The 24,399-nt window shown below is 43.2% G+C and overlaps 1 protein-coding gene across 1 annotated transcript; it reads left to right on the top strand.

Annotated features, from left to right (window-relative positions):
• Nucleotides 1-307: 307 nt before the first annotated feature.
• Nucleotides 308-23,071, top strand: GLB1L2 (galactosidase, beta 1-like 2; the record flags this gene model as incomplete). Its single annotated transcript, XM_009694607.1, has 19 exons — nucleotides 308-367; nucleotides 1,644-1,841; nucleotides 2,449-2,517; nucleotides 2,829-2,924; nucleotides 4,433-4,541; nucleotides 4,862-4,954; nucleotides 7,845-7,926; nucleotides 11,137-11,201; nucleotides 13,496-13,580; nucleotides 14,644-14,781; nucleotides 15,564-15,644; nucleotides 15,878-15,984; nucleotides 16,391-16,537; nucleotides 16,956-17,027; nucleotides 17,980-18,058; nucleotides 19,261-19,348; nucleotides 21,173-21,287; nucleotides 22,227-22,343; nucleotides 22,822-23,071. Coding segments are annotated over 19 exons (1,888 nt in total), but the record flags the coding sequence as incomplete, so codon positions are not given.
• Nucleotides 23,072-24,399: the final 1,328 nt, after the last annotated feature.

A 24,399-nucleotide genomic window follows, 5' to 3' on the forward strand; every position in this document is an offset into this window, starting at 1 on the left:
ATTTCCTAGCCTCATGTCATCATTCTCTGGCTGTACCTGGTTTCTTCTGTAGATGAGCATTTTTGATCCTGTTCCTACTCAGGCAGCCACCTTTTAAATATGACAGTTAGGTATTTTGTGCTTATTTGTCCTACTTTGAGCCGTGCTACCTTCGTAAAAGCTCTACTATTACTGCACCGCCTTCTGAATGGGATATGTTACGATCTCCTTGCTCGGCACTATTTTTTGCAAATGGTTTGACAATAAATCTAGGTGAGTGCTCGTTGACTGAAGGCAGTGAATATCTAATCTAGACTTCCTTTTCCAGGTATTACCCGTGCCTGCTGCCGGTTGTGTCAGAGCCCTGTGAGAATGCTGTGCTACACAGGTACTCTCTGTGCTTGTCAGCCAGCCCGTGCAGTACCCTGGAAGCCTTAGATTTAGTTCCCCTGTAATCTCCTTGTCTTGTGTCGGAGGACAGGTAATCGCTGCAGGCTCCTGGTTAGCAATCGCTGTCAGCCGCGAGTTCTGAGAAGTCCTCACCCTCTGCTAATACCCGCTCTACACGTAGTCTAGAAAACATTCAGAGGCGTAGGTATTTCCTTCTTCCCTGAATGTGACATTTCTCTCAAATGCGTGGGTCACTCTTGCTTTCTTGAAACGGGAATTTGTTCCTCGCATCTGGCTGTAAAAAACGTCTCAGAGGAACAAGCTGCTGTTGTCTAACTCTTTTGTGTATTCAGAGTTGTGGAACTGGGGTGGTCTGATGGAGGCAGTGTGACTGCTTTGGATCTGGACTAGGTGATAACGTCTTGCCTTGGTTCAGCCAAAATGAACTGGGGAGCCACGTAAGGCAGTAGGAAGTAGTTTCTTGCATGCAGGAACTGCCTGGAATGGAGCTGTGATAACGTGAATCCTCAAGCTGGTAAGCACTGTGGAACCTGGTATCTCCTTTGCTCCGGTTCTTTTGGCAAATAACTTGTTAAGGAGTTAATACAAGCAGTGATGTGGGCAGAGGTAAGTTTGTGATGACAGCTGACTTAGTCTTTCCTGAGTGATCAATATAATCCAGGGGAGGTTCTTTAAATTAAGGAAGAGGTTCTCCCTTCACAGTGAACAGGTGAGGGGGCTTTATTTTTTCGTTGCATTGAGTTGGAAGGTGTCAGAGACCACAAGACATTCACGGTAGCAATACTGAGATGCAGCCGCTGTTGGCACAAGGATCTGGAAGTCACCCAGCATGTGTCATCCAACTGCAAAACCAGGAGATCTTAAATTTCATAAGTTATGAAATTGTTTGCTAGTATTGTGAGTGAAAACTTTTCCATCCTGTATTTTCAGCAGGTTAGTTTCATGATCTGTGCCTGAGCGGTGCCACATTTCATGGCAGAGTGGCTTGGGGCATTCAGGGTGGAAGCTGCTAGCGAAATGAATATTAAATACACATCTTGGGCAGATTTTCCATCTGTTTTGTAGCCTTCTGAAAAATCTATATGCTCTATATTGGAAAGAGCATGGTTTACTTATGAAGTAGAAAGGTCAAAGCTCATCCTGCCAGGTTCAGTGAAATGAGCAGCCTTTTTTAGGGGGACAGATTTCTTTATGATAAGCACAGATTTCTTTACTAGAGACTGGATTCTCATATGTCTCTCTTTCTCTTCTAGGTTTAACTGGAGTGAGCTGATCCCTCTGCGGTTATGGGGGAGGACCCTAGGCCTGCAGACAGAAAACTCACAGTTCCTCCTGGAAGGCATGCCTTTCCGCATATTTGGAGGTTCAATGCACTATTTCCGAGTCCCCAGGGAATACTGGGAAGACCGCATGCTTAAGATGAAAGCGTGTGGCTTAAACACCCTCACGACGTAAGTGTCCTCACTCCCTAGGCTCTGTCACACATACCTTGCAGCCTCTCCCCTCTCCCACGGTAGCTGGTGGGACTTTGACGTTAGTGCCAGTGGGCCATAACCATGTCTTTTTGTACTTGTTATTACGAGAAAAGACACAGAAAAGAGTAGTGGGGACTCAGGTTTTCTTTAACCATCACACACTGCAGTGTCCTCAAATACCAACTGGAACAGATGTCTATCAGACATACTGGGAAAGTGCCGCCTTAATGCTGACCCGATGAGGAAGGATCAGGCTCTGAAACGGCCATTCAGCGTGGCTGTGATTTAGAAATTGCTCTGGTTTGGAGAATGAAAGATACACTTAGAGAGAGACCACATTTGACAGTCTTGAGAAACTCAGATATTGCAGAGTACAGGAAAAGAGTGCAGCAAAGTAAGGACTTGTCAGAAAAATGAAAGAAAGGCACAAATACGCTGTAAATAGACACTTGTAATGTGTACATGCAGTAATCTCTGGATCTGTTACTGATTAGCAAAGGGAGTGCGTAGTTTTTTTCTGTGCTTCACAAATGCAATGCCCTTTTCAGCCATTCACCTCCACTGCCCTAACTCTGCATTTCAGGTACGTGCCGTGGAACCTTCATGAACAAGAAAGAGGGAAGTTTGACTTCAGTCGAAACCTGGATCTAGAGTATGTGGTACAGACGGCTCTATTATTAAATACCCCTGTTTTGAGGGGAGGGGGTGTGTGTTGGTTCTGGATGAAGATGTCATTTCCAGCTTCTGAAGCGAAGCCTTTAGCTTGGTCAGGCAATGGAGACTCTCATTCCTTCTGCTGCTTTCTGGAGTCCTGAGAACTTACAGGTTTAGTACCAATCCAGTATAGTTGCTTCATCAAGCAGTTCTCTTCTGGTACCTAAATTTCATGGTGATTGGTGTATTAGGAGTGCATGGAGTAGGGATTCTGCAGTCAGGTAATAATTACACTGTCTGGATCTCCAGGGCCTTCCTTTCACTGGCAGCTAAAAATGGACTGTGGGTGATTCTGCGTCCTGGCCCTTATATCTGCTCCGAATGGGACCTTGGTGGTCTGCCCAGGTAAGTGTGTAAATAGTTCCACAGAGGCAAGCATTTCGAACTGTGGGAGAAAAAAACCCAAACCTGGTCATACAGCTGAGCCTCCTTCAAAGATTTAGAATGACTGGCTGTTAGATGGGAATATTTATTTCCCGTGTTCCCAAAGCAGGTGAAGACCCATTATGTTATTGAGCTGTCCTAAGCAGTGCAGGCAGTAAGTGTGGAACCAGAATCTTTTTTTTAGCAGTTATTCTTTAAAATAATAATTGTGTTATGGCATAATGGTTACAGCAAGAAAACAGAATTGGGGAAATCCATCTTCTATTGCTGTTGCAACTTTACTATCTGTATAATATGACTAGTCGTATTTGCAGCTTGATGTAAGAATTTGCTTCATCTCAGGTCCATTTTAAAAGTCCAGCTGGAACATATGTACTATATGGCTGGCAGTAATAACGACCCATAACTTTTCCAACCTCCTCCTTCATTTTCTTCTAATGCACACAGCTTGTTGGTAAGAGGCTTTGAGAGCCGAGTTGAATACGTCAGCATTGAGACTTGCCTGGTTACTAGATCCCAGTGGAACCAGTGCCAGGTTACATACCACTTGTTTTCCTTACCTTCACAGAGCATAAACCTCAGTGGAGACACTTGACAAAATTTGGGGATTATTTCTTTTAAACTTTTCATTTTTCAGAATCCCTGCCTTTGGCATCAGAGAGTTCAGGTGCAGTGCTGCAAAGGTGTGTCAGGGACTTACCCACAAGAGCGTGGCTCCTTGTGACCACAGGCAGTAGCTAACTCTGCCTTAGGTTATGAGAAGTGCGTATATTGTCAGTTGTTGCCTCATCACAAATAAAAGATTCTGATAAAAAGCAACAGTACTATTCTCATTCTACAGATTTAAGAGGCAATGATTTTGTAAGCTGACTGAGCTACATATAGCATACAGGAGTTGAGTCTTTCAGACCTCTGGAAGCACTATGAGTTAATGCCTCCTTTTGCAGAGACAAGGAAGGTACAAGCTCACTCTGCTGAAATTGTTATAGCACTATATTGTTCTGCTCTTAAACAAATTGCCCTTTTCTGTGTTAACCCCAAACCAGCGAACTCAGTCTTGTAAATCAGCAGTAGAAACCATGGGAACAATTACCCGAAGCTTTGTTTTGAGCAATGATTGGGGTTTTATGAGGGAGCACTTGGTTGTAGAGTGCCCTTGGGGATGCAGGGAATTCCAGAGTTACCTTTAGAGTGGTAAGTTTAACCCCTGAAATCTTATTGGGAAAGTTAATGAAATGAGCTTAGACCCAAAATACAGAACAAGAAGAAGGGGAACAGCTTGGCAGTTGCAGTCTGGACTCATTTAGAAGTGTGAGTGGTAGATAGCCTCGCGTGGTGTCATTCGTTGACTCACGATGTTGTCCATACCTGCACCCAAACGTGACTGGATGTTGGTGGGTGGTGTTACCTCTGTCAGCCTTGACCGGACAGGAGACTCTAATAGATTCCGTTTGCTGCTTTTCTCATAGTTGGCTACTGCAAGACCCAGAGATGCAACTGAGGACAACGTACAAGGGCTTCACAGAAGCTGTGGATGCCTATTTTGATCATCTAATGCCTATTGTTGTCCCTCTTCAGGCAAGTACAATCCGTTACCCTCTCTGTCCACAAGTGGGGACTGTCTGCACAGATAAGCATGAGCTGTGTGTAATGGCAGCAGGTTGAAGCAATAACAAATCTACCAGCTTCGCTTTAGGAACCAGTACGGACTGTAGTTCTCTGTGTCAGCTCTCCAGATCTAGCTGTTTGGTTATGCATAGACTTTGGGAGGATGAGAGGGGGGTGGAGCTGAGTCCATCTGAGACTCATGCATCTCTCCTGCAAGCCAGTGCTACTGTGATTTTCATCCCTCTGATTAGAAATCGTGATGAACAACTGCTCCCTTTTGTTCTCAACAGTACAAGAAAGGAGGTCCCATCATTGCAGTGCAAGTGGAGAATGAATATGGTTCCTACGCCAAAGACCCAAACTACATGACCTATGTTAAAATGGTAATGTTGGCACATTTACTTGTTTCTGTAGTGAATCTTTCTCATAAACCACCTTCCTTATAGTATTTTCTTTCTTCTGAATAACTTTTGAGCACGGCTTCAGAAACCCTTGAAAGCATCAGTGCATAATCCAGCTGCGTTTCCCTTGGTGTTTCTTCCTGGAGTGGAAGAGATGGCATATGACCCTCTCAATACTGTCAAGCCTGTGTTCTTATGTCTTCCAGAGGAGAGGGTGATAGGGAAATGGGAGAGTATCTTTAATACATAGCTGGCCTAGAAGAAGGTCTCCTGTCTCCTGCTGATCCTTTTTTGCTTCTCTTAGATGACATTAGAGAAAGGTTTCTCTTTGTCTCTGTTGGCTTTCCCAGGAGGAAGGTTTATGTGAACAAGCCACCAGCACACTCCTAAACTTGTGAAACCTGGAGCTCAGCATCAGGCAGGTGAATTTGCTTAATGCCTCCCTTACCCTTGTCAAACAGAGACTAGGCTCTGCCCTGGCTTCTGCCTCTGAACTGAATGATAAAGAGTTGGCCAGTGCCCAAGGAGGCCAGGTTATCCTAGTGGATCTAACATGAGTCTGACCTGTTTGTTTGCCCCCAGTACAATTGCAAGGCAGACAGTTAACAAGATCTGCAGTATGTCTTACAAGGTTCGTTGTTTAATTTCTTCTCACTGAATGCTTAAAAGTGTTGCTGCACATGAGAGAGGGCACCCATCCAGTGGTGGGTATACGCTATAAATTTTATGTTCCCTGCTCTTCTGCTATAGCATTATCAGATCCTTCTTGAAACCCTTTGGGTACCCCAGCTTCGCCCTGAGCACCCTGAGGTTAGCTCTGGCTTGGGTTGTCCTATTGTTCAAGGTATACAGAGGCTCTTCAACCAAATAAATAGCGTGGCAGGAGTCCTAATCTGCTTCAAGTGGTGCCTGCTCCTGCGCTCCATCTCGTGGAGTGATGTAACATTGCTTAGAAGGTTAAACATGAAGTGTAAATACGAACAAGTTAAAGAGTTAATTGCTGATCTGAACCAATAATGTCAAAATTGTCTGTTATATCTACATAGTTTCCCTCCCTGTGTCCCAGCAGTGGCAAGCATATAAGCAAATGGCTTTCAGAGCCCAAACAAATGGGGCATGGAGACTCTGCTGTGTCTGAACAGCGTGCCGACGCGGTGCTTGCCTTTCTGTATCTCAGTGATGAAAGAGCTGGTGATGTTTCACGGACTTGTCGGAACAGATTTCCTTGCCAGGCCTGTGGGTGTATTTTTGCAGTGCTGTTTCGTTATATTCTGGTGTTGCGTGCAACTTACATCTGAGGAAGTATATTATAGTGGTTAAAGATGAAAATGTGGGAAAGCAGGATTTGCAGGGCTTCCTTTTTGGTTGGAGTGGGATTTAATGTGAGGTGGAGCTCCTAGTCTTTGTTCTGGTTTGGGCCTTGAGCTTTGAATGTGGCAAGTTGATTAATTCACATCTGATTCTAGCATATATGACAATGTTGCAATCTTCCTGGAATTAATATACTCATTAAAAAAACCACACAACTCACACAAAACCTGAAACCCCTGTCCTTACCTTGCTCTTTTGAGTGCAGTACCTTTTCCTTCCAACAGATGAAGGCCATGAAAGGGTGTATTGACACCTCCCTCCCCACACAGTACATGAGCTGGGATTAGCTGAGCACACACCTGTGTCTGCCTCAGACGCTGTTTCTATTCCTGGTTTCTCTGCTGCACCCTGAAATCCTGTAATGCATTTCAATTTGTGCCAGCTCTCTGCTGTTTCTCCATTTTGCACTTATATTCAAAAGGAGGGGAAGAAACTTAATATTAATGCAGTGCTCAAAGAATTATCTTAACAAAATTCGCTAGAAATTCTGGTTCCCTCAGTAGCTGAAGTTTGTCAGATACCAGCATCTGTTCAGGTATCAATTTAGTGATGACAGGTTGATAAACTAACCAGGTTGTCTTAAGTCTGAACTGGGTTTGTCTTTAAGCTCTGTGCTGTAACGCTTCTCTAATGTAGACTGTGTGTAATGCTGAAGTCTACTCTTCGTGCACAGGGTGTGCAGGCTTGTGCAATATGCAAAGGTTTCTTTAAACACAGAGCAGACATTAACGAGTTGGTGCGCATGACACGGGTAACTCCTGTGTGAGCTGATGTGTCTTTATCACCATTTTACAGTTAGTAATTTAGAATTAAGAGACTGAAGACTTGCTTTCAGAGCTCCTTGAAGCTGAGGAAGTGTCTTCCAATGCAGGTACAGTGAAAAGAGGGGTTCATTTGCAACTGGGATTTCCTATTCTCTCCTTCAAACATCAGCCACTGTTCTGTGAAAAAATAACTGTAAGAGAACAGTCCTAATGGGAAGAACCTTGTGTGTGCATATGCATTTTTGTGTGCTATTTCATACAGTGCTGCGATATTGAAGAAGCAGTAAATTCATTTAGACTTGACTGTTCAAGAACATAGGTACCTGAGCTGTCCTGTGATGGCATTCACTGGCAAACCAGCTATTTCCTCCTTTCAGTTTCCGTTGCTAGACAGTCAGGAAGGGTGAGCTGCTTTTCTTTTTCTCTTCCACCTGAAGCTCTCTTTTGATGGAAAGCAGTGAAGCTGTTTATTATTAAACTGATCTCAGAAGAAGATAAAATCCTGAAGTTTGATGCATCAGTGAGAAACCGATCCAGCTTTCTAAAACAAAATGAGATTTTTCAGTTGTCTTTAAGCTGGAAAAAGCAGGCAGGGAAGCTTCAGGAGGAATGGGAGATGCCACTACCAGTTTCAAGCTATCCCCAGAGAAGGTGGTAATGTGCTTTAATGCTTTAATAACCTGACAAATACTAAACTCAGGCTGTTAACACAATGGCTTTTCCTCTTTTTAATTTAGGCCCTGTTAAACAGAGGGATTGTGGAACTGTTAATGACCTCAGACAACAAGAACGGGCTGTCATTTGGCTTAGTGGAAGGAGGTATGTGCTCGTAGGAGAGCAAGGTAAGTCTATGTTCTTTGTCTGGGGCAGCTAATGAAACGTAACCTTTGAATGAGAGCTGTACGCTTCATTTGCTAAGCTGCACCCATTAACTGTATTCTGTTTGTGGTAGGAGCTTCAGCCACAGAGGAGGGACCCCCTTAGCTGGATGGTATACGCACAGAACAAACCCACTCCCTTCCCGGAAGGGTTTGGAGTGTTTTTTTCAGCATAAGGTGTAACACAGTGATAGCAGGACTGCTCTATGGGCAGGGAGCCTCTGTGCTTTCAAGGACATTAGGTGTGTGCAGGCTAAATACCTTGCTGCCTTCTGTCTAGTATTGGGCATCTGTACTTCCCAAAGAGGTTAGTCAAGAGGTGGCAGCACCTAGCATTTCTTGATCCACCAGATTAAAAAGCTGAAAATACTACCTCTTATTGCTTCATTTCAATATGTATTAAACAAGTACCTCAGCAGTTACTAATAGTAATAACTTATTCTTAAGATACCTGCCTTGCAATTAAAAAGAGAGGAAAAAAAGTCCATCAGAACCTTGATTCTGAAATCTAACATTCTGTAAGTTTAGCAGTAGGTTGCGGGGCAGCCCTGTCTTCTCAGCGAGCTTGGTCTGGGGTGTACAGCCTTTGGTAGGTAAGTAAAGGGGGGTATCAGGTGTGCATAATGCAAAAAGATACCCATTTTCCCTTTCGCTTTTAAAAAGTGTAATTCTATTAAGTGTTTAAAAATGCTGCTTAGCACCCCTCCTGCTTTTCACTGTGAAGAAATGGATGTACAGCTGTTTGAGTTTCACTGTGCCCTAAATCTGACTGTTTGGGGCATAGTGCAGTACTGATTTTCCGATCCAGTTCAGCTGAGATTTACTATGTACTTGGCCTCTCATCTCTCCTGTGTTGCTGCCAGTTGCATGCCTGAATAGTAATTGCTTCCCTGAATGAAGTGTTTGCAGGGTGCAGTCTGTGAGTGCTCCTGTCATCACTCAGTCGTAAATACTGTTAATTTTCTAATCTCAGGCATGGAGATGATTAAAGGGGAAGACTTTTCCCTCCTTTTTTCCTCCTCTTGTTTTTATGTGACAATATGAGAGGGACAAATTCAATAACTCAGGAGTCCACGGGCCTTCACTGGTACACTGGTCTTCTCAATGGTATTTTTTTTGGTGTGCAGCAGCTTTCAGCCTTGACCACATCGAGTCACTCTCTCCCTGCCAGAGAGCTGACGTGCAGAAGGGCTGGTGTGGAAATCCCGGTCTAGCCCTCACCATCTTCTGTGGGAATGTTTATTGCCTTAGAGCTCATTCTTGTTTGGAGTTGTCTTTTCCAGCGTGTTGCATGCTGAGAGCTCTTTGATACCAATTTACCTCTTAGATGTCATAACAATCTGCTCATTAGAGTCAACATGTCAACTAGTCAGATGCGTGGAATAACTAGGGCTCAGAGCAGATTAGCAGCAAGTTGGTTATGAAAGCACTAAAGGAGAGAGAACAAAATCCACTGTAGAGATGCATAAGAAAATAGAGAGAAGACTCCCTACTGGAGTTGAAAACTAATGTGATGATTCTGTGATTTTGTTTATTCCGTTCATCAGTGGTGTACTGATTTCTTTCCAAGAAGCATTTGTAGGTTCCTGTTAACACCAGGAGCAGTCGGTCTGGTGCTCTGCAGAGAAAACTCTCTGTTGTAGAAGGACCTCAGAGTGCAGCATTGTAGCCCTTATTCAGTGGTTGCAGCACATTTTCAGGGGATGAGGAGGAAAGCTTTAGTTGTCGTGGGTCCTTTCATGCTCACAGGTATAGTGGGATGTCCCATGCTGTAGAGAAAAAAGTCTCGCTCACTCTCAGAGTGCCTGTGCAGCTCCTGCAATCCTCCTCCCTTCACGGGCACAGTCAGTGGCAAGAATCCCAAGCTGGGTGGCTCTGATCTGACCTGGTACAGCCCTTCTGGGAGCCACTGGGTGACAAAATAAAAACTCTGGTTTCCCTCCAGGCCATGGCTGAAGCACCATGGTGGAAAGCTGTGTGCATGCGAAAACTACCTACCGTGGAAAGTATGAATACGGCTTTGGGGACTGGTTCTCCACACCTGTACACCATTTTCAATGGTGTGCTGTTAATCAGCATGAAAAGCAGAACTGAGCCATGTTTGCCTTCAGGATTGCCAACTAATATATTACATCAATGCTAAATCCACATTTTATTTTGTTCTCCCACCATGTTTGCCTGTGCCAAATTCTTCAGCTCAGCACACTACATAGATCAGCCTATTAAAATCAAGGTATAAATAGTGAGAAGTGAGCTTTTGCTTCTGTAAATATTCTGTTTGAAGTGCTCTGTCTGACACAACTGGGGCTGGATTTGATACCAGCTCTCTTGCGAGCAGTCAATTTTTAATACAGAATCATATAATTGCTCCTATGTTTTCATATCATAGCTCCTGCATTTTCAAAGTTTCTTGAGAGAAATATCATCAGTGTGACCGAGGGCTAGAAAAGTATGAAAATGGTTCAAAAGTGTACTAGGGGCTGGGACACTGTTACCAGATTAGCATCTTCTAACGCATCAGCTCCTGCAGATGCATCTTCCCACTCCAGCGCTTGAAGATCGTGCGGCGACTTTTGCGATACACGCAGCACACACAAACTAGTTGCTGGTTCCCCCATGCTGCACAGGGCAGAAGCACAGAGAAGTCTTCCAATTACAATTTCTATCTGGTTCACTTGTACTGTGATTTCTGTCACCCACCCCCACAGACATGACAAGCTGTAAGATATTGCATGGGTAGTGATTCCTGCAGCTAAAGCCTGGGAGATCAGTGTGGCATCCAGATATGACTTTCTAATAATAAGTTTGCCTTTACGTGGTGCCTTTTATCTGAGGATCTCCAAGTGCTTTACAGCCTCTAATTAAAGCTCGTGACACCCCATGAGCTGCTCTGATGCTCTCTCTTTCTAGTATCTCTGAATGTTAGAGCTAAAAAGATGGCCTGGAAGTATTCCGCTGTGTGCTGCGGTCCAGTTAGATTCTGCATGCTAAGTGAAGACTTTGATGGGAAATTTCTGAGGAGGTTGTATCGGTGGTTCAGAAGATGTTCCAGTTCTCCCTGAGCTTGTGCTGGGCTGATGCCTAAGGAGACAGTTCCCTAGGTATTTCATACATGTCTAAATTAATAAAACCTTTTTCTTTTCCCCAATAGCACTGGCCACTGTTAACTTTCAGAAACTGGAACCTGGGATACTGAAATATCTGGACACAGTACAGGTAAGATGTAGAAAAACTTTTTTCATCTAGATTTTCCAGGACAGCATTAGAAATGAAGCACTGAGAGTCCATTTTGGTTTTGTGTGTTGGTTTTGGGCTTTTTTTGAACAAATGTTTGGGCTTCCTTCTCATTAGGCCAAATCCTTTTGGAATCGGTGAAAATACATATGATGATTTCTCTGGAAAGCGAAGGAGGTTTTAAGTATGCTGTTATCCAGCACCTTCTTAAAGGCTTTCCATTCAGCTGTGCCCTGTGGCCTGTGTTTAGCCATTAGGGGTTAGATTTCTTCACACTTTCAAGTGTTGATACCCAGTAGCATCCTACTTTGCAGTTGACAGACCTCTGTGTTGAAGTTCAATCGTCTTTTTCCCAAATGCTTTTACCCTGATGCTGCGGATGCTGTCAAGAGCATGTTTGAAAACCGTAGTCTTCAAATGCTGGGTGCTGATCTACTGCAGTTCTTTCAGGGTACACTGTGATGGGTGTTTCAGTCATCTCCCGTGCCTCATATTCAGTGTAGATAGGTGAAGTTGTAGAAATGGCATGCTGTGCAGAAGAGAGTATTGGCTCCACTAGGCATTTGGTCCTATTTCTGCTAGGACCTGCAGCAGAACTGATCAGAGGAACATTTTGATTTCAGATATGTTTCCACTGTAACTTCACAAAACACCTTCCACCCAGTGCAGTTCCAGGCTCTTCCTGCCTTCTCTGCAGCCTAGCCTACCTGGCATTTAACAGTGCTTACTGCAGAAAAGCATTCAAATTTCATGTGTCACTTAAGCATCTTTAACCCCCTGCGCTGTCAGAGGTGTGAATCAGCGGTAGGGAATTCCCTGATGAACACTTGATGCAAAAAAAGTATCTTGATTGTGTGATGAGGGAGTAGTGAGGGAGTAACAAGTTTTGGTTTTTAGTGACAGGTTCTCTCTCTCTTTGCATCCTTTGTCCTCTTCTTTCCCTGTTGCTCTGCTTGCTCCAAATGTCAGCCTGGAAAGATGTGAACAACTGACATCTGCCCCTGGCCGTGATCGATTCTCTTCTGATCTCTTCCCTTGGCTTTTGCCTGCACTGTGAAAGGAAACCTTGCTGTTGGCATGCTGAACATTGAATCCTACCACCTTCATTTGTTTTCTTTTCCTGTGCAGGCAAAAGAGGCTGTGCCGCATGTGCTTTCGCCTTCTTTAGGTCTTACAAAATTCCCCAGTCCCTGCAAATGAACAGAAGGGTGGCACCTTCCCCACCAACTGAATGCACAAATGCAACATGGCCCAATAAAAGCAGCTCCTCCTTTGCCACACTTACTAATTACAAGACAGGAAGCCTGTCATTCATATTTGTAAGGCTTATGAAGCTGTGTTATCTTCTCCTTGTTGTGGTCTTTTATTCTAAAGGGTGATAAAACTCCTTCTTTGACTACTTTACTGGGGATGGATTGGTTAAACATATTTCCACGAGCTGGTCTGAACCTGGGACAATTAGATTACTACAGGCACCTGCAGTTGTTTTCTCCTAATGAAACATGAGTTTCTTTAATGCCACTTACCTTGGCCATTTTGTGTGGCATCAGATAAAGCCCCTATCAGATAAAGGGCAAAATTGCCTTGACTAGAAATAAATACCGTGAGGAGGGAGTGCCAGCCAGGCTGAGCACATGTTGCCCTGTCCGGTGTGATGGGGCCGGGTGGAATTCTGCAGGAGCTAAGGGAGCTGGCAAGCGCTGACAAATGGGAAGCAATTGCTTTGTGTGCAGAGCCTTTTTAATGAAGACCTAATTCCGGCAAAGGCTAATTCTTTCCTGCCAACACCATATGCGGCATTAAAAAGGCATTAAGCCGCTAAGGTCTGCTGTTCCTACCTTGGCAAGCAGTGGCTGCAGTGCACCTGCAAACTCTCAGCTGGCAGTGGCGTAGCTGATAAGCAGACATTTATAAATGTGTATTTCTAGCAGAAGCTGCACGGTGACAGTTGGTCTGTCTTTTTGCTACAGCTCTACCAAACAACAGTATCCAGAACTGTGTGGTATCACCTCATTGTGTGCTGCGGTTTTTGCTTTCTGCCTAGCAGAGTACTTCTCTGCTTTGCTTGCCAGTTCTGGGCATTGCTGGCCCACAGCATCTTGTTCCTCACTTGTTCAGAGCTCCTTAGCTGCTTTTTTTTATGCCAACTTGAGAAGAAAACACTCTTGTAACCCATGTCGCCAAACTGCATTTGAACGATGCTTCTCTAGAAAATAGGGGTTGAGTGCAAGACTGCACTGTCTCCATTTTAACTCTTTGTTTTTGTTTTGATACAGAGAGATCAGCCAAAGATGGTGATGGAGTATTGGACTGGATGGTTTGATAACTGGGGGGGCCCTCACTATGTCTTTGATGCAGACGGTGAGCACCATATACCGTTCTTGTAGATAGCAGGGTTTATTGCTCGGCAAACAGTCACGGAAAAACGACATACAACTTTTTAAAATTTTTTGTCCTGCTGTAACCTTTGCTTTGTGTGAGTCTTTGTAAAGGAATAACCTCTCAGTGAGTGGGTCATATTGCTGTGCCTTGGATTTTCTTCAGTAGTCTTAGTAAACAGCAGCTCTTTTTAAAAAAAATATTTTTTTCTTTTTATTTCTCAGAGAGGGATTCTTATGGGGTGTACAGAGAGCCAAACATCTTAAGGTATTAGTGTCAGTGTGTCCTAAGGCCTGGTGCTGCTCTAGGTTGATTTGAAAAATGCAGCCCAATGATTTAAATCATCTATTTCACCTCCTGAGCTAATCTAAATCCTGTGAAGACTTTATTTGTATTTTGTAGAAATGTCACAAGTTTTGTGAAACCTCCATCATAATGGCATTACTTGTCTAGTGAATAAACACTCCTCATTATGAGAGGATTGTTTTACCTTTTGTGGGAATATGGTGAACTTTAGCCTCTTGCAAGTATAGCACCTTTGAAAAGTATCAGTTTTTTTCTAGTGTAAAAGCTCATTAGGAAAGAAGACTAGTACTAAAAAAAAAACAACAAACAACCACCCCAGAACCTCCAGGGCATCTAAAGTACAGTGAAAATAGAGCTCTATAAGACTATTTTAATGACTCTGTCATCTTCCTGCAATTGTCTTTGTAATTGGGTCATTAGTGTGTTGAATTTAGAAGTCTGATTGAGTAGTCCTTACAACTCTTCTGCTTAAAAGCAAAATTCCTGCTCAAGTACATGAGCTTTACCCTTTTTCACCTATAGGAGAGGTGTATTTGAATGTGTTAATATGTCCCGATATGTCAGTAGATGTGCTGCCCTTACTGAGGGCAAAATACAAATCACCATACAAATCGCTGTAATTACACAGGCGTGACTGACTGACAAGGACCAGAATGTTTGTGTCTACTTTGAATTACTGGAAGAGTGTTAGCCTAGCTTCTTGGTCTGTCACCTTCCTGGCACTGCCCTTCCTTTACAGAAATGGTGAATACTGTAGCAAGCATCCTCAAATTAGGAGCATCCATCAATCTCTACATGTTTCACGGAGGCACCAACTTTGGCTTCATGAACGGTGCTTTGGAGGCTGATGAATACAAGTCAGATGTCACCAGTTATGGTGAGTTTTCTTTCACTGCCTTGCCCATGCACCTGTTGTGAGAGTGCAGCTCAGACTACCCTTTTGGGCTGGTTACAGTTGAGAGAAGCATTGAGAAATGATCAGTACAACCACTTTGTCATGGAGAGACGAGTTGGAACATAGCTCAGAAGCAAATGCCTGTCTAAAAGGGGGCCTAGGTGTTTCCTGCTTCCAGACCCGTTCCAGGGTGTGGAGGATCCCCTCATTCTGAACAGGGAATAGAAATTGCAGATAATGACTTTGCATCATGTTATCTCCGTGCTGGCTATTCTTTCTAGGGAAAAGTTGATCCAAGATACAGTTCTGTTTTTTAATTTTACCAAGTCAAATTGTACCGTAAAGCTCTTTTCATCCCAACAGCCCTTTATTAAAATTGTTACTTGTAGACTTTATCCTGTGTGAAATTCTGAATACGTGCAAATTAGATCTCTAAAAGTATGTTGCTTCTCGGTGAGTGGCTCTTCTCCAAATTAAGCAACCCTATGGTTGTCTAGCTACAGTCACACAGATGAAAGTGTACAGGTTTCCATAATATAGAGAGTGCCAAGAAAACTGCGTTTTGGGCTTTTTCTTCTTTGGTGACAGTATACACGAAGGCTGTCCCAGAACTGCTGTATGTTTTTTAAAATGTATGTGCTTCTTTTTCAGATTACGACGCTGTGCTGACACATTTTGGGCTTTTTCTTCTTTGCTGACGGTATACACGAAGGCTGTCCCAGAAGTGCTGTATGTTTTTTAAAATGTATGTGCTGCTTTTTCAGATTACGACGCTGTGCTGACAGAGGCTGGAGACTATACATCCAAATTTTTCAAGCTCCGACAACTCTTCAGCATGATCATTGGTAATTATAAATCCAAGAACCAAAATACTGTTCTACCTACCGTGTTAAATCAGAGACTTATTTAAGCTGGCCCTTCTGCTGGAGCCCTGTGACCCTGGTTTGTTGACTGGCTGGGTGCTTTTTCCAAAAGATGGGAGGGAGGACCAAAGGAGGTCTGGAGGGGCTTTAAATCTGTGTTGTCTTTTTGCTTCTGAAATAGTTGTTCCATCTTTCTCTTTCTTTTTGCATCGCAGGCCAGCCGCTTCCTCTCCCTCCCATGATTGAAAGCAAGGCGTCATATGGTGCAATCCTGTTGCATCAGTATATCTCTCTCTGGGATGTGTTACCATCTCTTTTACAGGTAGTTCTACCAATTTGAATGCATCGCAGTACTACAAGGCATCACCTCTTAGGTGGAAAAGGCAATTGTGCGCTGGCTTCTTATCCCATGAGGATAAGGTTGGGGAATGTTTTGTCAAGGATATGCAAAGGAGTCAAATCTTTTATCTCACCTTTTTTACTGCTACTTCTGTTCTCTTGGAATTCCAGTTTTGCAAGTCCTTGGCTCCCTTTTCTGGTACCTTGTCTTCATTGCTGTAGCTTTCATAGAGTCATAAGGTAATTCAGGTTGGAACAGACCTCTGGAGGCTTACAGAGTAAATGTAACCTGTCGCAGAGTGGAACACCTATCTTAAATAAATTGCCTCTATGTGGCCTGTCCATGCTGATAGGCCACTTTTGCTGTTAAATTTGTTTCTCTTTCGCAGCCCATTAAGTCAGAGTCTCCTATTAACATGGAGAACCTGCATCTAAATGATAGCAGTGGGCAGTCGTATGGATATGTGCTCTACGAGACTGTCATATTTGGTGGTGGACATCTGCATTCAAGGGACCATGTCCGTGACCGAGCACAGGTAAGGAGCGTAGGGCAACTGTGACTAACTTCAGCCAGATGTAAATGCTTTGGTCTTGGCAGCTAGGCAGGAAATGGGTCAACCATGAAGGAAAATGTGAAGTTTTAGATTAGAAGTGTGATTTTCTCTTTTCAGTTCTCAGCTAAGCCCCAATCCTTATCATTTGTAAATCAGCTTGAGGTTCCAGTCTACTAAAACTTGTAATATCTTTAAACATCAGAATATTGAATGTTCTGAGAAATATTGTAATTGTTTTGTTTTTCCCACCTAGACTGAATCAGTGACACAGTTATGGACGCTGAGTTCTAGTTTCAAGTAGAGACAATTTCCTCCCCAAATACTTCAGTAACCTATGCAACACATGATTATAGTGTAATCGATGAGAAGTTGCTCTCCTCTCTTGTGCTCTGTTCTGCAGGTGTTTGTTAACACCATGTATGTTGGTGAGCTGGACTACAACACAGTGGAGCTCTCCCTTCCTGAAGGACAGGTAACTAATTGGAGATTGCTCACAGCGATAGCATGTGGATAACAGAACCAAGACTGCTAAAGAGGCATAGCTCTCAAGAAGGCAACTCCCACCTAATCCATTTAACTAGCTGGTATGGTAGCCTGACACAGGGAATGGTTGTTATATCCTAATTAGACACTATCTCAGTAGTGAAATACAGCGTGATTTCACTGCCAAGTTAGTATCTGTGATCGAGAAGTGGTTTTTGAATACTTGTCCATGGAAAAAATTCAAGTCATTATAGTCCTTGCTGCCTAAAATTTGCCAGCCTTCCTGCCACACCTACAACTGTAGACATCGAGTACCGGTACCCTGTTTGTGCAGATTAAGTTTGTGTAGGCTTCATCTTCCTTAGCACAGAGCAGGTTTTAAGGGGGTTTAGGGGCTTTTGCACCTTTTGGGTCTCAAATGAAATGAGGGGGAATGTCTCTCTTTAGCTCTGGGAGTAGTCTTGGCCTGGCAGAAGCTGGCAATAAGACTAGTATATTGATTGAACGTATGTCAACAGAGCTGTGCGTGGCTCCTGGGAGTAGGTGAGTGGGTGGATATACCAGTTGTTCTTGTGACTTGTGGGAGAGCTATATGACATAAGACTGCACTATGTCAAACTCCATTTCTGGCTCTGTGGGTGATATCGAAATGGAACTTAAAAATGCAACAGAAAAAAAAGAAAACTTTGATGAAAAGGCTGAGAGTTCCTCAGTGGCATAACTATTTGCAGTAGCTGAAAGATATGGGGACACTGTTCTGTCACATAATCCAGAACTTTAAAGTAAACAGGTAAATTGCAACTGCCAAGGGTATCGGTGCCACCTCCCCTCTTAAACACCTCTACTGACCTCTGTTAACCAAGCATTATGGCTGATACAGCACATGCTGTGCACTGGTCCAGCTGATGCTCTTCCTTTTTTTTTTTCCAACCTTTTTACAGGGATTCAGGCAGCTAAGACTCTTGGTAGAGAACCGCGGTCGTGTCAATTATGGCCTGGCACTGAATGAACAGAGGAAAGGTAAGTTAAGTTCTTTGTTCTCAAACTGTTCTAGATAATTTCTGAGTTTAAACACTGTAGAACTGTCTTTCTTGTGTGCTTTACACAGAACCAAACTGAAGACCCAAAACAGCTATCGTAGTGCTAGCCAAGACTACCATCTGGGAGTCGGTGGGAAACAGTATGACAGAGGGAACTTGCTAAAAAACACAGTTCATCACCCCTGTCTGGAGTGATTGTGCATGAAAAGTGGTGGCTGCTTGATGGCCTGCATTAAGGCTTCTTATTTTATACAGGGTACCACTAACCCCAAGGCCATCAATGAATCTTATTCTCTTCTAGATGTACTAGGTGATGGTAGGGTACCCTTTCTCTCTGAGCATGTTACTTCACAAGGAGAGAAGGAAAATACCTTTTTTAATCTGTGTTTTCCCTTGGGGGTTTGATATTGGAGGATCACAACATTTGAAAACTCACACAGCATCAGGAGGAATGAATTGCATCCTGTTGAGCAGAGTTTACTAAAATGTTCATCTATCGCACACAATTGTGGAGCTGGAAGAGGTCAAAACCCCGGGATTCTATTTTAGGGGGGAACTGTATGCAAAAACTGTACAAAATAGACTAAAGGAGTTAGGCACGTGACTGTACTGATTTTATATTACTGCAGAAGAGGTGCATAAAGCCTCTGTGCTGCTTAGGCAGTCTCAACTGCAGTCCTGTAATTGGGAGGCTGGATTAGAACCAAGGCTTTGCCTACTACATGGAGAATAACTTTATCTAACAAGAGAGTGCTAAAGGTAAATTACTTCTTAAGGTGTGAAAAGCAGTGGATCAGCACTGGACATAAGTGCTTGCCCATGTTATATTTTGCTGTGCCTATTAGAGAAGTAACTGATCTACTGCTTTAAAAAAATCTATACATGGACAGCTAACTAAAAAACAACAATAACAACAAAACCCCATCTGCTGCGTGTGCCAACAATGTTTTCTGCTTGGAGGGTGTTTAATGGCTTGGTGAGTTGAAGCAAAGAAGAGAGTGGAGAGGCCAAAGTATAGTAATGTTCCCCACTCAATCTGGATGAGCAATGGGACCATATGGACTCTAATTCCATTGCAGAATGTGGCTGCTTTCCATCTCCTGCTGTTCCTTGCATTGAAATAGGAAAATCTATCAGCTTTAGCTGTTTTTCAGCTCTTCATTACCCCCATTGCTCTTGCAGGCTTAATTGGTGACGTCTTCTTGAATAAAACCCCCTTGAGGAACTTCAAGATTTACAGTTTGGAGATGAAAGCTGGCTTCATGAAAAGGTTTGTGGGATTTAAAATTTTTTTCTTCCTCATTTGAAACCAACTGTTAACCAGCAGTACCAAAGCTAATAGGTAGCAGTTAAATGTTTCAGAAAGGCAACACGAGGTAAAAGTAGGTAGGTGGATTTTTGCACTAAGTTCCTTGTGGATACCTTTTCCCAAAATAGTGCAGAAAATGGTGCCACTTTATCCATTATTTAGGGGTGAAATGTATTCCCACTGTGGAGGATTTAATGACTTCCTCACAGCGGGTACCGCAGGGTTAGATCAGGTAGGTAAAGGCATGGCTTACTGAAAGGGGTGGGTCCCAACACACCCACATGTTGGAGAAGTTTGTGTCTTTCTTGAAATTAGCAATATGGCTGATATATTTAGTAATTCAAACTCGCAAGGGATGGATTAATTCTAGGAAGCTACTAATAGCACATTAACAAGTCCAGATGGCTTCCTCTCTTTTAAGTTCTTTTGCTTTAATTCAAGAAAGACTGAAAAGGAAATCTAGCAGGGGTCAGTCAAGGAGCCTCTGTTAATAGATAAAGAAAACCTTAGCAAACGTTTAAGGCAACAGATGCCCTATGGACTCTGGCCACGATCCAGAGAGACTCTTTTCAGTTATGTTGTTAATACCAGAAAGTAACACATGTGCATCCCCCAAGATATCACAGCTCCCGCATTTTGTGTAGGAAGGAGAGAAAGGCCATGTTAAACTGAAATGGCTTTTAAAAGGAAAAAAAGTCTACATTTTGAAATTTCTAAGAACAATCTTAACAGGTGCTGGGGGGCTACTTGAAGGATTCTTATTGATGAGAGAACTCGCATAACCTTTGACGCAGGGTTTTAGAAGAATATTTCCAATGAGGAACATTAAAGCAAGTGAACTGCCATGTCCAAACAAAAGCAAGATTAGTCAACACTGCAGTGAGTTACTGGCAATTGACCAGTAGCAATGAAACACAATCAGCTTACAGTCACTGTGTAGGAGGATGGAGCGCATGGTATTGTGAAAGGAACCATCGTAGGCTTTTAGTTGAATAATTCAGTAGCAAGTCAAGCTGCACTGGATCAACAACTTCCCCAAGTCCAAGAGATGCACTTCGTAAGGGTCAGAAGGAACATGTTCTGAGAGAAGCTCAAGGCTTCTGCGGGACTTCTACACTCCTTATTTTCTCTTCTGTCTGTCCCCTACTCCCAAATTGTTGCCACAGGTAAGAAATAATGCCAGATTGCCCCTAATTACTGCAAACTTGCAAGATGTGTTCATGTTTCTCGATAGGAACATGGGCAGGAATATCTGTTTTGAATCCTATCAGTTCTGCAGGTTTTCCTTTAGCCTCTGCAAGCCATATGCATTTAAAGCTTGCTCCATGGCACTGTCATACCTGAAGGAGGATGGACACTTCAGCAACCAACATGAAGCAGAGATTTTTTTACATTGCTGTAAAGTATTAGAGATCATGATACCCCATATATCCTTTTCTTGTACCAGAAATTGGCCTATCAGTGATGTGGCAAGCATAGGATAACGAAGACTGAGACATGTACCACCAGTACACTTATCTTAAGTGGAGGGATCAGCTGGTGCTTGCCTTGAATATTTACAGGAGATAAACACTTCATCCCTTTGCAGCATGAAGAGTATTACCTTTAGGCCCTACCACCAGAAAGCAACTGTTTGACATTTCAGGCATGCAAAGAAATAGCAACCTTGTTGTAACAACATCCATCCGCAATTGTAAGCAGCGGTTTGAAATGATCTTGAGACCAGTGTTGTATCTCTCAGTGCTGCCTGGTGCTTCCCTGCTGTGCTTGGTCATTCTCTTACAGCTTGCGACATATTGCTGGATGGAGTGCAGTCCCAGATTACTTTGTTGGTCCGGCTTTTTTTCGTGGAAGGCTGTGGATAGAGCATCAGCCACAGGACACTTTCTTGAAGCTACAGGCAAGTCCTGTTTTTCTTTCCTTCCTATTTTTTCTTGATGAAGATTTTTAAAAAGCTGGTTAGAGAGACACTTGTGTAATAACTGTGACTGAGCTCTGGTTTGTAGTCTGTAGGTTTGTAGTCTAATCTTGGAGAAAGAGAAATATTTCGAGGGTGTAGAAGTCTTCTCAAGCTGGCAGGTAATTCTGTTCAGTCTGTAGTGGTCCTGATGAGAAAAGATGTGCAATACTGGCCTTGCAGAGCTGCTAATGAACAGTTAGTCTCTTTTATTGACATACAAATGCCATTTCTTTTCTAGTTGCAGAGGAGTAATGGGCACAAAAAATAAAGGAGGCACTAGTTTTATCCCTGCGCCCTCACTGTGGTATGGAGAGAGTCCCTTCTTTGTAGACATGGCATGAGAGTTAGCCTTCACATCTTCCTTCTGTGGAAGACTGCTGCTCTTGCATACAACTTAAGATGAGATATTAAGTATTATTAAACTTCCTCCTCTGATTTCACTCCCTTAGAGCCAAGGTTTGTGCCAATCATTACTGTACTGCTCACTTTTCCATTTATGCTTTGTTGTAAATTATGCTAGTCGGTAGCAATACAGTATTTCTGTCACCTGGGAAATATGTGAGGGGAGATATTCTATGCTTGGGAAGAAATAAAGATATGTCTGTTCAAAAGGATGAAGTTTCCGGTACAAGCATGAAGCACGAATTGCACATTTTGGAAAGCTTTATCCTTTTAATTAGTACATTGAGGATAACTCCTGTTCAATAGGGCTTACTTAAATGTTCATGGCTTCAGGGAGTTGCACAGGGAAAGCAAGCAGAAAACCTGCAGAAAGTGGCCTGAAAGAATGCAAGTGTGAAAGCAGCCTTTGTTTCCTGTGGGGATATTAACTAGGCAATACAGCTGCATCAGTAATTCTGTGTACTGTCTCGATTCTAGGGCTGGGAAAAAGGAGTTGTGTTTGTCAATGGTCAGAACCTGGGCCGCTACTGGAAAATTGGACCTCAGGAAACACTCTACCTTCCTGGCCCCTGGTTATGGAAAGGGAGCAATGAGGTGAGAGGCTTTGGTGGGATTTCTCTTTGCTTGTTTGTATTATTAAAGATCCTGCTGTCAGTCATGTCCCAAAGAGCTTGACATATACAATACATTAATTGCCTATCTCTAGCTGAAAACCAGCGCAATAGAGAGGAAGGAGACTGTTATCTCCTAAGATCTGTGAAAATTAGGGAAGGTTGCTGCTCTGAAGCTGACTATGGCTCTGACAACCATTAAGACGTGACAAGGCTGGCAGCTAAACTTCAAAGCACTGCATCAAGTTCAAAATCAAGACAAACCTGATTTGATGCTGGTTCATTTTCTGCATCATGTGGTGCTGAAGAAGAATCACAGTTACTGTTCAGACTTACATTGATTGATCTCTTTAAATGATGCTTCCTTCCCCTGCTGTGATCGTATGCCTTTTCGTCCTAAAAATATTTAAAGTAAATCAGCCTTTGTATGAAGGAGCTTTATATATCCCTCTCTTCTGCAGATTGTCATTTTTGAAGAACGCACTGCAGGACGGATAATACAATCTGTTGACATACCTTATTTAGGAAGGACCCAGTACGTGGACTGATGAGAGCTTCTTTCCTATGTTTGGTTCATCTTGAATATTCCTGGTTGCATGTCTGGGGACACGATGGCCCAGGCACTTGGGCATGTTAATTTCCACTAGAGCCAGGTAAAGGATTTGCTCTTTGGCAGTAAGTTCAGAAGAGAGAATGGGCGCCAAAGGAACCAGAGTCCATTGTTTCATAGATGGATGTGGAAGCTCATCTCCCTGCACTACTGAGGACTCACAGCTTGGGTGGCTGCGCATGATGTTACGGACCGTCTGGTGAATGTAGGGGAGTAAAAAGGTGCTGAAGGCAGGAGAGAGAGAGAGAGAGAAGGAACTGAAGCCATCTGAACTGAAAGCTGAGTTCAGCTCTCCAGTGACTTAAAAAAGATGTTATTACTGGCCTCCTCGTTTTTATAATTAGATAGGGGGAAAGTAGTTGGTGAACACGTGAGTAAGCAGGTGCAGGAAACCATTATGTCCGTGCTTCCAGGCAGAATTTAGCAACTCAGTCTGCAAAGAGGCCATTGTTCACTTCTTGTAAGCCAAGTTGGTTGTCAAATGACTTCAATTCGAGCTTTTTTCCTCTAAGTTTTACTATGAAGGTTGTCTCTCTCTCAGAAAGGAAAAAAAAAGTTTTAAAAAGTGAAATGTGTTTTGTCCTCTATCAAATATGTCATAATGTTTCAGGCCAGGCAGGAATGAGAACTCCTAAGGAGGAGGTGCAGGAGGAGAAAAGGACAAGTTAGTCTGCCAGTCATCCCTCCACCCCTGCTCTCACTGTGAAGCACCTAAAAATGAAATTCCCCCTTGTTAAATGAGCAGGGATCAGATCTTGGTTGGGATAGAAGTAAAGGGGTTTCATACATAGTTGCAAATGGGAGAGCATATCTGTACTTTCTGGTTAAACCTGCTGTGAAATCTTGGGATCTTGGGTCTGGTTTTCTTTTTTCTTTTTGTCCCTCAAAACAGAAGCACAGGATTTAGGAAAACATGACCTGTTTTTTTTAACTCACCAGCTCCGCAGTCACTGAGGAGCTGCCATCTCTTTAGGGAGAGGAAGAAATCAAATTCAAGCTGTGAATCTGTTCAGAAACTCCGAGAAGTCACTCAGCCTCTGCTTTCTGTTCCAGTAACCAGAGGATTCAGGCTATGAGAGAAACACCAAACATGTGCACTGTCTCTGATAATGGAGTTGCGGGGTATTCTGGCTCTTAGAAACCATAATTTTATTTAACAAATTTAAATACAGTTTGTTTAAAACTGAGAACAGACAGTGCAGCTGTAATACACTCCATCCTGGCCAGAGCTGGTCTTACTGAACATATGTATCTCTGCTCCCGAGGACCACGGTAGCCTCTGTGCAAGTTGGAAGGGTCCAGACTCGTGTGACCAACTTTGAGGAGAGTGGAGCGTATATGCAGGGTTGTGTTCAGGACTCGATCCTTTGCATTTTTTCTAAAAGTTATTTCCTTCCAAGGAGGGAAGGTTGCAACCCAGCAGGGAGTG

The sequence above is a fragment of the Cariama cristata genome, unplaced genomic scaffold, assembly GCF_000690535.1.
Source record: "Cariama cristata isolate BGI_N322 unplaced genomic scaffold, ASM69053v1 scaffold9962, whole genome shotgun sequence".
Classification (NCBI taxonomy): domain Eukaryota; kingdom Metazoa; phylum Chordata; class Aves; order Cariamiformes; family Cariamidae; genus Cariama; species Cariama cristata.